The sequence below is a fragment of the Sminthopsis crassicaudata genome, chromosome 6 (genome assembly GCF_048593235.1).
Source record: "Sminthopsis crassicaudata isolate SCR6 chromosome 6, ASM4859323v1, whole genome shotgun sequence".
Taxonomy (NCBI): Eukaryota; Metazoa; Chordata; class Mammalia; order Dasyuromorphia; family Dasyuridae; genus Sminthopsis; species Sminthopsis crassicaudata.
The window spans coordinates 243,874,991-243,888,446 of NC_133622.1; the positions used below are offsets into that span (position 1 = coordinate 243,874,991).

General features: G+C 54.3%; 1 protein-coding gene and 1 long non-coding RNA gene across 2 annotated transcripts; one reads left to right on the forward strand and one right to left on the reverse strand.

Moving 5' to 3' along the window:
* The first annotated feature begins 1,504 nt into the window (after positions 1–1,504).
* LOC141547783 (uncharacterized) lies at positions 1,505–3,413 on the forward strand. Its single transcript, XR_012483622.1, has 2 exons — positions 1,505–2,279; positions 2,849–3,413. It is a non-coding gene; the product is annotated as an uncharacterized LOC141547783 (long non-coding RNA).
* Positions 3,414–6,743: 3,330 nt separating this feature from the next.
* YPEL4 (yippee like 4) lies at positions 6,744–12,329 on the reverse strand. The gene is made up of 5 exons (XM_074276349.1): positions 11,808–12,329; positions 8,671–8,995; positions 8,419–8,462; positions 7,911–8,019; positions 6,744–7,702 (listed from the first exon to the last, which is right to left on the reverse strand). The coding sequence occupies exons 2-5, from the start codon at positions 8,809–8,811 to the stop codon at positions 7,613–7,615; spliced, it is 384 nt and encodes a 127-aa protein (XP_074132450.1). The 5' UTR covers positions 8,812–8,995; positions 11,808–12,329; the 3' UTR covers positions 6,744–7,612.
* Positions 12,330–13,456: the final 1,127 nt, after the last annotated feature.

The following is a 13,456-nucleotide window of genomic DNA, read 5'->3' on the forward strand; positions in this document are numbered from 1 at the left end:
AAACCATCCTGATCCTCCTTCTTTCCTCCACAGTTCCAGGCCCGGCTGGCTCAAACCCTACCCTTTAGGGAGCTGGAGAATCATTTCCACAACCAGCCTTTAGTCAATAGGCCCCAGAGCTTCAAGAGCTGAGTGCGGCCTGCTGCTCCCCACTCCTCCAGGGGCTTGGGGGCCAGACACAGGGGTGGGTGTGTCCCAGGGAGTCTGGGCTCCGGGGGCTCTCCAGTGGGGCCAAACTTTGGCTTAAGGGGCTTGAACTCTGTGGTCATCTCCTCTGACCAAGGGTAGCCCCGGAGCCCAAGATGAATCCTAGGAAGATCTCAGGCATTTATTTGCTAGAGAAAGGGCAGAAGGTTGGACGTGAGAGAAAAGCCAGAGCTGGGAGAACTGAAGCTTCTCCTATCCCAACCCTGGGGCCACATGGAGAGGTGGGGGTGGGGGTGGGATTCAATCTGCCTCCGGCTCCAACCAGCCTTGCAGAAGCCTCTTGGGAAGTGTAACAGGAAGCGCAGGGAGTGGGGAATTCTGGAGGGAGGGGGTGGAGGGGCGAGAGGCCAGGGGAGGGGGTGCCCGGGGAGCGCCATGACATCATGGTCTATTGAGAAGGGGAGGGGGGTGGGAGGGGAGGGGAGAAAGAGGGGACCCGACAGCCAATGAGAAAGAGGATCTCGTTTCAAAAGGGTTAACCTTCAGCCAATGGGAGCCGGGGGGAGCGATCCTGCTCACTCCATTCAAGAATCCCAAGTATTCAAGATGGACGGCAGGGAGTGTGGAAAGAGAAAAAGGGGGAAGAGGGGGATGAGAAGAGCAAGGAAAGAAGAGAGGGCACCGAAGGCCAGCCGGCCGGCTGCCTGCAGCTCCCCTCCAGCCGGCTCTTCTAAGGAGGCTGCACAATCTCCTCTCAGCCAAGACTTAGGAAGGGGGGAGGAAGAGGAGGAGGAGGTGGGAAAGGCAGGAGAGAGAGAGAGAGAGGGAGTGGGAAAGGGGGAGCTGGGGATAGACACAGGAGAGAGGGAAGGCGCGAGAGAGAGAGGGAGGGAAGGGAAGAGAAGGGAAGGAAAGCCGAGAGAAGGGAAGGGAAAGGGAAAGGGAAAGAAGGGAAGGAAAGGGGAGAAAAGAGAAGGCAGAGCAGAAGCAGAGACAAGTAGCAGGAAATTGACCATAAAGAAGAGAACTCTAGATATCCTCAACTCCTAGAAGGGTAAAGCCAAAGATTTTCTCCTTTTATTTTCTCTTCTTAAAGGCTCGGGGTCTTCTGGTCTCTCTCCTCTCCCCCCCCCTTTCTTCCCTCCTTTCCCTCCTTTTTGTCTCCCTCCTTTTCCTACTTCACTTGTGGGCATCTCCTCTCCCCCTGATCTGCCTCTCCACAAACAAGCAAAACAACAATTAACTATTCTAAAGCGCTAGGAATGGCGTGCTGGGTTTGTTTAACTGTCATTTTCCAAGTGGTTGGTGGGGAGGGGGCGAGAAGAGCAGGGGATCTGGAAACCTGGAGGGGGTCGAGTACCGGGTCGTAGTGTGTGTGGGGGGGTCGTGTGTGTGGGAGGGGTGGGGGGCAGGGTGTTCTGGGTGGTTTGGGAGCCCCGGAGGAGGTGGGCTGCACAGGGACTTGGAGCAGGCTAAGTGTGAGTGCACTCTGTGTGTTTGTGTTGTCTGTCCCTGAGGTGTGGCTCCGAGTTGTGTCGGGCTGCTGTGGTCCTGCTATTTGTGCTGAGGGGCCCGGAGTTTGTGTGTGTGTGTGTCTGTGTGTGTGTGTGTGTGTGTGTGTGTGTGTGTGTGTGTGTGGTCTGTGGCTGGGAGATGTGTGGGAGGCACAGTTGGGTGCTGGCGGTGGGGGCAGGAGAAAGTTCTCCCCCTCCCCCCTTCCCAGCTGCCCTCTTCTCTCTTATCCCATTCACATAACTTGGCTTTTCAGGTTCCTCCTGGTCTCCTCCTTTGGTCTCCATGGCTGCAGGGAAGGGGTGGGAGGGGAAATTCGAGCAGCCCACCCCTCTTGTGAGCCCCCGGCCCCTGCTGCTCTCAGCTAACCCTCCACCTGCCCTTTTCTCTCAGATCCTAAGGGCTCGGTCCCACGTCCCCTGCGGCTCTGGGGCTGGGGCCGGGATTGGGGTTGGGGCTCCCAGACCAAGAGCAGCCCTGTCCGAGTGTGAAGGGGATGGATTCAGCTCCCTCCCCTCCCCCCCATTTCCTTCGAGATCTCTCCACCGTGGTCTTGGGAAGAACTTCGAGGAACGACCGGCTCCTGGGCCCAAGGTGGGGGAGGGGCCATTCCAGGCTGGGTGAGTCCCAGGGTTTTTCTCTTTGGGGATGGAATGGAGGAGAGAGCCAGGGGGGAGGGGAGGGGGAAGCTAGAATTCCCTCCCCCTTCCCTTTTTCCCTAGCTTCCCTCCAGCCCAGGTCCCTCTCTTTACCCTGCCTGGGCAGATCGGTGGAGGGAGGGAGGAGGGACTAGCTCCCTAACTAAGGAGCAGTCCGCTCTCTCTTTGCCCCTTTGTCCCTTGTCGTCGGTGTGACCCAGTGGCTAGCCCTGACTGGCTTGTCTGGCCCTGGGGGCAGAGGTCAGGACCCACCCCTGTGACTGACCCCAAGCCAGGCCTCCAGCTTCCACTTCCTTCCATCGGGACTATCTCTGCCAACGGGGCCCCTGTGTTTAAAGATCAATGGAACAAACTGCCCTGCTGAAGCTGGGGGTGGAACCTGGTGTGCAAATAGGAGAAGGGAGGGGTGTCCTTTGGGCTGCTGCTGCGGAAGGCTTGGGTGGGAGGTCCCATCCCCCCCTTAGAGATGGTGGAGGGGTCCCCAAACCTCAGGGATCAACTCCTGACTTATCCTTTCATCTCTGTCCCAGCCTTCCGAGGGTCTTGTCCTTGAGACTTAAACCTGTTTACAGCTGGAGGGAGGGATTTTCCGGGATTCTGGCCCCACACCGGAACAGTCTGTCCCTCGGGCTGGTGGTGGTGTCCACCTCTGCACAACTGGATGTCCTCCTCGGATTCTCTCAGCTGTCTTTTACCCTGGGCCTTTCCCCAGTCTTGAGGGCATTTATTGGTGAGAAGATGAAGTCTTCAAAGGGCACAAAGAAAGCCCAGAGAAGGGAGTCTTTGTACCAGGTTCATTTTTGAAGTGTGGTGCTTATTCACAAGCTCTCGGGGCCCAGGGACAGAGACCCCCAGACAAGAGTCAAAGCTCATGAGTTTTGTTCGCTGCTGTTATTTGCCCGTGGTTCTGCTGTAAGTAAAGATGTACCCTCCACACATTGCTCAACCATGTACCCATACGGTGTTTTGCAATTCTTAAATAGAAAGGGGTCAATGGCAGCAACTTGAAGCTAATCTACCTAAGTATCTGTTCCCTGTGGGCCCATGGTCACTGTTCCCTCTCCCTTTCTCTCCCTTACCCCCTCCACCCACCCCTTATCTCTCCCCCCCTCCCCGACACACACACACACACACTCAGCTACCATCTCTTTGAAGTCTAGAAATGAGAGAGCTCTGCTATCTGGGGATGGAGTGGGTGGAGTTCAAAGATGAGAAAGGTCATTATAACTTCACTACAACCAGAAAAGTTGGGAGAGAGGAGTGACTTTAAGATTTAGGAAAGAGGAAAAGTTGATTACCAACCACCAGCACCTTTCACACAGACCCACTCACACTCACACGGGCTTTCAGACTGTCCATCCTTCCCCTGAAACACATACTTGGGATCAAACTGAAGGTAAGCATCCGTGTCTGGGCCTTTCTTCAGTTGTACCTGCATCCCTTACCTTGAATGACGAAAGCACCACCCACTGAAAAGAATGATCAGCTTAGCTTTGGGCCAAAATAGGCCTGCCTTCTCTAGGCTGGGAATAGGGATGGAAGAGATGCAGAAAAAGGAGAAATATTGACTTGATGAGTTTGAAAATAGAGATAAAAGATGGTAAGTGAAATTGAAGAAAAGGAACAGAGAAGACGAAAAGAAGAAGGAAAATTGAATGAAATGGAAGAGATGAAGACATAGAATAAGAGGGGAGACATCCATCAGAAGCAAGACAGCTTTCCCACTCCCGGCCGGGGCTCTTTTCACATTGTGCTACTGTCTGCACCTGTCACTAGCAGTGCAATGTAAAAAGGGCATTGGCTGGGCAGTACCAACCTGCACCGGCCGCCTTCGATTTGTCCCTGCAGCAGTTGGGTTTTGGTGTTGGAATCTGCATCCATTTAGCATGGATCCAAGTGTTATCCTGAGCCTGACCTCAGTTCCTAAGTCACCCACTATTAATTACCCTGTGTGGAGAAGTGATATGGCTGCCAAAAAACAACAGACCTATGGGTGTACTGTTGGGGATGGGGAGGTGAGAGGTTGCTATACCATGTGTGGTTAAATGAAGGTCAAAATCTGTAGTGGTAAAGGCACTTCCCATACAAGGGTCCCTAATTGTCCCAGAACTTTTAAATCAAGAGGGGGAGAAAATGGACTGCCCATTTTCTTTTCTGGCAAATTCAGAACAAGATTGGATGATATAGAGGAGAACAATAGCTCAAAAGGAGCCCCTTGCTTGGGACAGGGAGAGGAACACAGAAGGAAGTGTGGCTGCTCACCCCTGTCAGTCCACCCCAGTTGTTCCTTCGCTGGGTGCTCAGGGAAGAAGAGAGAGAAGGAAGCAGTCTTGTCCCCAAACATAGGATCTCAGATTATAGAGAGACCTTAAAGATCATCTGTTCTTAAGGGTTCAGAATTGGAAGGCACCTGAGAGTCACGTTGCCTACCTGTATTTGGACAAGTCCCTTTGCTTCCCAGCATACCCAATTAATGGTCATGCAGCCTTTGCAAATGAAGACCTTCGGAGGTAGGAAACACTTTATAGACGAAAAAATCAAGGCCATCAAATTGAAAAATATGAGAGTCAAGATTTCAACCCAGATTCTCTAACCCCACAATCAATGCCCTTGAAAACATGAAGAGTAATTCCTTCAATTCAGAAACCCTCGAGGCATGGATTAGTTGTAGTAAGAGGTGGGGAGGACCCCCCCACAAAGTGTTTTGGTCTTTTAGATGTTCACAGAATTGCCCAGGCCCTGATCAAATCTCCCATGATGAAAACAGGACCAGGCAGAAGAAGCCCATAGGCTATGGTGTGTAGCAGGTGCTGTATAAATTACTTGAATTAAAATTCATTCACTGAACCACACATGATTTCTTAGCAGTGTTAAAAAAATGGCAGTTTGGACATGGTTTGCAAGGAGAGCTTTAGATCAGATACGGATAGGTGCCATCTCTGGTCACATGGACCTTAGTGGCCAAGGATGAAATTCACATAATGGCATATAGCTCAAATGAACCCTCTGAGAGCATCTTCATCTTGCTTTACAGTTGAAGAAACTAAGGGAAGGCCCTTATGCTTGGGCAGACAGAATCTAGGATACTAGAGATTTCATGTAGATCCAGAGGCTCAGTGTGCCTGTTATCATCCCCTTCCTTCCCAAGAACTTCCATTCTCCGTGTATCCATTGTCTTTCAAAGCCCTCTTGGGCATCCCAAGCATTGCACTCATCCACCGGGTGGTCTTTCAGGAGCAATGTGGCTCTGAGACATTGTCTTCATGTGACTTATGTCTGTTATAACTTTGCCATCCCTCACTGGCCTCCATTTCTGTTCTTTAACCTTAAGCCCTGAATAAAAAAGATTGGGTTGGGTTCATTTGATTTCTAGGAGAATGTAACCTGATGAAGACTTTGAGCTATGAGAGCAGGGAACTATTTTTTGCCTTTCTTGGAATCTCCAGCACTTAGAGCACAGTGACTGGCACGTAGGAGGCATTTATTATTGCTTATTGGCTGAAGAACAGAAGCCAAGTGGTCCTGGATCTTTTTCTTTCTTTCCTTCCTTTCTTTTTTCTTTTCTTTCTTTTTTCCTTCCTTCCCTTTTTTCTTTTCTTCCTTTCCTTTCTTTTCTTCCCTTCCTTCCTCTTTCCTTCCTTCCTTCTTTCTTTCTCTTTTCTTTTTCTTTCTTACCTTCCTTCCTTTTTCTTTTTTTCTTTCCTTCCTTTCTTTTTCTTTTCTTTCCTTTTTTCCTTCCTTCCCTTTTTTCTTTTCTTCCTCTTTTCTTCCCTTCCTTCCCTTCCTTCCTTCCTTCCTTTTTTTCTTTCTTTCTTCCTCTCCTCTCTCTGTCTCTCCTGAGACCCAGTGACACTACAATTTTGAGCTACTCCCAATTTCTGCTGGTTGTGGGTAGACTCTTTACTGAATAATCGTTTTAAAAAACCTAAAGTAGTGTGTGTGAGGTGGTCAGAGGCAGCCAGGTGGTGAAAGTGGATAGGGAGAACTCTCAGTAAGGAAGACCTGAGTTCAAATAGGATTTCACTAGCTCTCAAAATCAGATAACAGCACTTACCTCTGGAGGTTGCCCTGAGGATAAAACGAGGTGCTTTTTACAAAACTTAAAGCACAAAACGAAATGAATATCCGGAGAATCAGCCGGAATCAAGAGGGACCTCAGAGCTGCGCTCACATGTTCCCAGATTTGAAGGCTTACCTGGATTCGGGAAGTCACCTCCAGCCCAGAATGCCGGGACTCAGACCGGTGATCACAAAGTATACAACACCTTGGGGGCAAAATTCCCCCTAAAAACTTTTGGGCTGAAGATGGGTCTCCTACTAGCAAAGGAGCTCTGCTGCCCCCTGGTGGGCGTCAATGTTGACAAGAACCCCTCAAATGAGAAGCTCCTTCTGACTTGGGGGCTTGGGTGAAAGACAGGGCAAATCTTTGCACTTAGCTGGGTTTTTTTCCCCATTTTTATTAAAAATAAACTCAAACACTTTTTCATACAAAAGTTTCGTGCGCTGGTGGCCGCCACAGGAAAGTCCCGCCTGTGGCACTGATTTCCCACCTGAGCCCCAGTTGTCTGAGTCCCAGGAAGCACTGGCCCCCTGGGGACCGAGCCAGCTGGGGAGGGAAGTCACGGGGGCAGCTCCCCCATCCCAATGGCGAAGGTTATATATGCAAAAGTGCCTCTGACAGGTGCCGAGTGAAATGGACATCCCAGTGAGCCTTCATCTCTTCCGGGGACTTGGGGCTGAGGTCTCTCTGCCCCCCTGGGAGGCCTTTCTGCTTCGGGCACGTTCTGAGCCGCTCTCCCAGAGCCGGGGGACGTCTCGCTCCAACCACGGAGGCCATCTCTGGCTACTCCCTGCGGCCTACGGCCTGTGCCAGGCCAGGCCCCGCCTGCCTCAGCGGCAGTTCTTGGCCCCAGTCATATCTGAACCCCCACCTACTGGAAGGAGGGGCTCGGCCCTGCCGGTTCCCCGCTTCAAAACACCCCAGCGGCAGAAGGGTCTGAATTCTGGGACTCTGGAGCCAGAGCCGTCGCCCCGACTTTTTCTACCCCTGTTGCCATCCGTTATCCCTGTCCCTTGAGCATCCCCCCAGGATAGCCCAGACCAGCCCAGACCCCTTTTCCAAAGGGGACCTCCATGGGGATGTGGTGGGGTGGAGGGGCTAGACGGAGCTGGGTTTTCCCCAGGGGGCCGGGGTGGGACAGTACTGGTGCTAGGGTGGACAGCATGTCGAGGCGGGGGGCGAGGTATGGGGGCGGGGTGTGGGGCATGCGGATGGGGCATCCTGCCTGAGCCCCTCAGTCCCAGCCGTTGTCCTTCACCATGTGCGACATTTCAATGATGTATTTTCCCTCCTTGTACTTCTGGCTTGTCTCAAAGGCTTGCTCCTGGTGGAGTGGGAAGCAATGGGTGGAAGGTCGTCTAGCGTGCCTTCCACGTCCCATTGATGCCCTATCACCCCTTCCCAGCACCTTTGGCCCAATGGCGGATCGGAGCCTCAGAGAACAGCCCCCGGCTCGGAGGGCGGTGGGGGCCTTAGAAGTGGACATGGGATGGATGGCTCACCTCAGGGAGCAGGTGTCCCAGAATACTCACATATTTCCAGCCCAAGGTGGTTTTGCAGCTCTCACAGAAGATGTCAGCCACAGAGTGGAGGCCAGTGAGCAGGAGGCGCTGTTCAGCTGGCCCACAACCCACGTTGACCCTGTCTCGGGAAACAGCCAGCAAAGCCAGGCAGGGGAGGGGTGTTTGTTACTCAGGTCAGCCCCCCTGACCAACCCAAAGGGATCCTCCCCAGAAGGATCTAACCCCAGAAATCTGGAGAAACCCATCATTTCAGAGCCACCCCCTTTTTGGTTGATCCCTGGGGATTGCTTTCTCCAATGATGTGCTATCGGCATCTTAGCCCTCCCCAGGGACTTATTCCTGGGAGGATCACGGGCCAGGCTCCTCTGCTAACAGGGTGCAAAGAGGGACCTTTGTCCCACCGGCTGGGTAAGGGAGTTGCAATACCTGTTTGCTTCCCTCTGATTGCTAGGGGGGAACTTGACCCTGAAGCCCCTTGTTCCACAGGGGGAAAAAATAAGGAAAGAGGGAGACTCACACAGAGTTAAACAGGTAGGCCCGGCCATGGCTCCCCTGGAAGGACTGTGGAGACACAGGATAGAGAGTGACCACCAGGGACCCCGCGGTCCCACCATCTGTTCCCCCTCAATGCCACAAACGAGGGAGAACTTTCTGATCGGGACTGGTAGGCTCACTCCCGGTGATGTTCGTATAGGGGGAGTCCTGGCTGGGGAAAAAGTCCCTCACCATTCGGAAGGAAGGGGAGAAATGTGGGTCCTTCTGGGCGTACCTTGGAGATGAGCTCATCGTGCTTGGCCAGGTGTGCCCGGCAGTGAACACAGCTGTATGTGCGATGACAGCGGGGCAGGTAACTGCGGAAGGTCTTGGTGGGGAGGCAGGCAGGGCCCGGGCCGGGCTCGCAGCTGGGCATGACGGGCTGGAGGGCAATGCCCTGCCGGGCTGGGGGGGCTGGCGCAGTGCAGCCCCCACACAGACGATCGCAGGTGAAGCAGCGAAGCAGGTTGGCTAGAGCCGTGTTTCAGGACAGGAGAAATGTGGGGGGGCTGCCCGACCAGGGCCCCCCCAGACGAGAACCAGGTAGAAATGAAGGTCACCTGGGAAGAGGGGAAGGGGTGCATGAGGAGAGCACTGAGGCAGTGGAAGACTGGGGGTGTCTGGTTTCCTGGTTACCCTTCAGCCTCTCATGCTGTCTCCTGATACCAAAGACTAGCCCTTTTCTAGGAGTTTGTTTTGTTTTGTTTTTCCCCGTCCCCTTGATTCTAATTCTGCTCTGGTGAGCTCAGCAGCAGTTCCAGCCTGCTGGCATGAGTCAGGGAGGCAGTATTTGGGGCGGGGATGGGGAGGGTAGCAGCAGCCTCCATCATCTTTCCCTGAAAGCTCTCTAATAAGATGAAGGATGCTCAGGAGCCCCGTCATCTGCCAGTGTTTTCTTGGCCGTCCATTCATCTGTGCCGCTCGTACTTATTGCTGCATCCAGTTGCACACTTGAGCCTTTGAAAGTTGGGGTGCTTCCGTTTCTTTCCTTGGCTCCCCCCCTCCTCCCATTTGCAATTCACAACATTCCCCACAACACCACCAGTTCCACGTGAGGCTGGGAAGGTGTGCCAAGACTTGGAGAAGATAGGATGTGTTCTGGGGGGGGAGCGGCACCGAGCTGCAAACACACACTCAGAGCTTTCCTTCTTTCCCACTGTTTCAGATTGTGGAGTCCTCCTTTCACCACTAGGAGGGAGAACTTCGCAGCTTCCCAGCTCCCCCGTTGCAAGGCTCACCTCTGGGGATGCAGCACAGCGAGCGGCCCCCTTGATGGCCGCCCATTCCAGCCTAGCACAGCACTCTTAGCCAAGGAGCTACACTCTAAGCCTGTGATTGATTTCAGGAGCATTTGGATCAAAATTACTCCTTCTTTTTGTCTTGAGTGACTAATGTTCATCAGGCACCCAGAACCGGGAGCCTCTCCTCCCTGCTCTGCCCCCACAATCCCTCACCCACACCCATCCCTCACTCGTGGGAGCATGTGCGCAGAAAACTGGGAAGACTCAATAAAGCCCCCATAACAGGGCGATGGCTACAAGCCTCTTGTCCTAGGAAGGCTTGTTCGGGAGGCTCATTGAAGTTTCAGACAAAGGAGAGGGTCTCTCTTTTTTTTTTTTAAGTTTGTAGTTAGACCACTTCTATCCAAAAGCTTCCTTCCATATCCCATGGTCCATCTGGGTCTGGAGGGTGTCGGGGCAGGCTATGTCTCCGAGCACGAGCTTTGGCAAGTGCTCCCAGATCCGAATGGCCCAGGTGAGAGACTTGTTGGCTCCTGGTTATGCTGATGTTCCAGAAGCACATGACCAACTTAATCACAGGATACAGCTTCTTTGGCCACAGAAACTCTTAAAGACCAGAGGGGGCTCAGCCCCCCCTGGGTGGATGGAGTACCCACAAAAGGACAGCTCTACTGAGGGACTGAAACAGGAACGAGCCAAAATGGCCTTAAAGGCAAGGGAAGAGCTACATGACTGGGATCAAGAAGGCTTCTGGGGAATGGTTTTGGAGAGACACACTGGTTTCCAGTGAAACTCCAACTCCACATGGGTGAAGAGCAGGAAATCGGGAACGTCTGCTGTTGGCTGGTCTGGGCATTGGCAGATTTTGGCCTCGGCTCCTCGCTCTTCTGGGCTCGTCCAAAGGGCCTGCGGAGGGCCAGTGCAGGTGGACATCGATCGGAGGGATACAGGTTTGATGCAGAGAAATGCTCCAAGCTTCAGACCCAGCCGGAGCAGAATGGAGCTCGCCCTTCTCTCAGGAGCGTGCCTCCCACTTCTGCACCCCAAACAGCCTCCGGAAGCTTTCTCGTCCTCTGCAGGAGCCAGCCTTGCCTCCCGGCTCACTGAGCCCGACTTCTTCCCTCACTACATATGATCCAGGTAGGAAAAGCTGCCGCTGCGTTCAGGGTGACATTGTGGTCCAGCAGAGCGCCGGCAGCTTAGCCTTCGGCCCCTTGTATTGGGCTCTCCTTGCTGCCCTTAAGCCGGGCTCTCTCGATTAGCCGCTGTTCTGCTCGGAGAAAGCTGGCAGCCCTGTGGAGCGCCCAGACCTTCTCCTCCAGCCAGTTCCAGGCTAGCCCCCGCCCCCAGGAAGGTGGAGACAGCCCCGAGCATCAGAGGATAATGGAAAAAGTGACAAGAATAGGGATGGGGAGACTGCATCTATTCTTCCCCCTCTCAAATAACAGCAAGGAAGCAGGTTGGAAACAACAACAACAAGAGAGCGAGCCAAGGATTTTCTGCCCTCCTAGGAGACGGGGCTGGCCTTGGAGGAGGTGGGGAGGAAGGGAGGGAGGGGAGCAGGGGGGGATCCAGCCGCCCCGATAGCCTCCCAGGAGCGCTCTAGGACCAGATGCTAATCCCGTGCCTCTTTGGGGGAAAAAAAAAAAAAAAAGCTGGGGGGGGGGAGGAGAGCGCATCAGAGAGCTTCTCGTCAGCCCCGAGATCTCAGCCCCCCCCCCGGGTGATTTCGGGAGCTTGAGACCATTCACTCCCCCCGCACCCCAACGATAACTTGGAGTGCTGTCCACCGGGGGGGGGGAGGCCGGGATCTGGAGGGTCCCCCCCCAAGTGGCCGCGATCTCTTCCGCCAAACCATAAGCAGCACCGATCGCCCCCGCAGCGAAAGTTGGGGGGGGGGGTCGGGGACCAGACAGCCCGGGGAGCTGCGGAGCCGGACGGAGCTGGCGAGATGCCCCCAGGCAGGCGAGGGGCGCCGCGGAGGAGAGCGAGGGGCGCGGGAGGGAGCGGGCAGGGAGCGAGAGAGGACAAAGGACGGCCGGATGAATAATGCATTTGCCAGGAGGATCAAAGCGCCGCAGAGCGAGGAGATTGGAAAAGGAAAACAATCGGGTGGGAGCTGCCCCCTCACCTTGAGGTCTGCGCCCGAGATCTCCGAGTGTGTGTCTCTCACGCTCCGCTCTTCCTTTATTTGTGCGTCCGCCTTCGATCGGGAAGGGGATGCGGGTCCCAAAGGGCCCGGGCCCGGGGCGCGCGGCCGGGGCCCGATGGAGCGCCGGGGACCCGGGGTGGGGGCGGGGGTCTCTCCTGCTCGGGCTCTGTCTGGGGGTGAATGTGGCTGGATGTTGTGGAGCTGCCTCATAACACTGTGAGTCATCCAGCCCCCGGCCCCCCCCCCTCCCACGTCAGAGCGGGGCTGGGAGACACAGGGGGCGGGCCGGGAGGGAGGCAGGGAGGGGGCAGAAACTGGGGGGCCGATGCGGGAGTGCAGCAGGGTGGCGAGGGGGCAGGAGCACGACTGCCGGCGCCATGGCGAGCAGGGAGCCGGGCGGAGCGCGCGGCCGACGGGGACGCCTCCGAACCACACGGGGTGACCGGGGAAGGCAGAAGAGAGAAGGAGAGAGAAAGGTGCCACGGAGGGAGGGAGGGAGGAGAGCCGGAGCGTGATCCATTCCCACGTCTCGGTCCTGACCGCGGTCCTGACGCAGGCCGGAGAAGGGCGGACTCCCGGGCTGGGGACGGCCCAGGGAGCCCCCGGCTCGCTCCCACCCCCCCGCGCGCCCCTTCCCAGGGAGCCCCTTCCCAGGGAGCCCCCAGCCAGAGCGACACCAAAAAGCGATCAACTCGCCAACTCTTCTCACTTATGGTCCGCCCGGGGGCGGGAGGTCTCGGATCCGCGGCAGCCGCTGACTCTTACCCCCATCGCCCCGACGCCTTCTCAACCCCTAGACTTAACCTCCATCGAGTTTGCGATGTGAATCACGCGGGGGAACGTATTGAAAGCATTTTGCAAAGCTGAAGGTTCTATTTATGAAAATAAAGTAAGACATATGATGTAATCTCAAAGCAGCCTGATAACTCTCTCTCTGTGTCTCTGTCTCTCTGTGTCTCTCTGTGTCTCTGTCTGTCTGTCTCTCTCTCTCTCTCTCTCTCTCTCTCTGTCTCTCTCTGTCTCTCTCTGTCTCTCTGTCTCTGTCTCTCTGTCTCTGTCTCTCTCTGTCTCTTCTCTCTCTCTGTCTCTTCTCTCTCTCTCTCTCTCTCTCTCTCTGTCTCTGTCTCTCTCTCTCTCTCTCTCTCTCTCTCTCTCTCTCTCTCTCTGTCTCTGTCTCTCTCTGTCTCTCTCTGTCTTTCTGTTTCTACACATACACACACACTACTCTCTATATGTATGTATGGACAACACTTAGCTCAGATATATATACCTAGAGATCTTAATACAAAGATATATTACTTCTCTTCACATGTTGTATTTTCAAGTCAAAATAGTTCTCAAAACAGCATTTCATCTCTTTGCAACAGGCCTTTGCACAAACTGCTCCCCAGGCCTGGAATCTGCTTCTTCCTCACTTTCCCTCCTGGATTTCCCTAGCTCTCTTCAGGCTCAGCTCAGGGGGCACATTCTTCATGGAAACTATTTATCACCCTCTAATTATTCCTGTAAGTAAAGTGAGATAGTTAACATAATCAACTTATATGATGTAATCTAAAACCAGCCTGATAACTCTCTCTTCTCTCTCTCTCTCTCTCTCTCTCTCTCTCTCTCTCTCTCTCTCTCTCTCT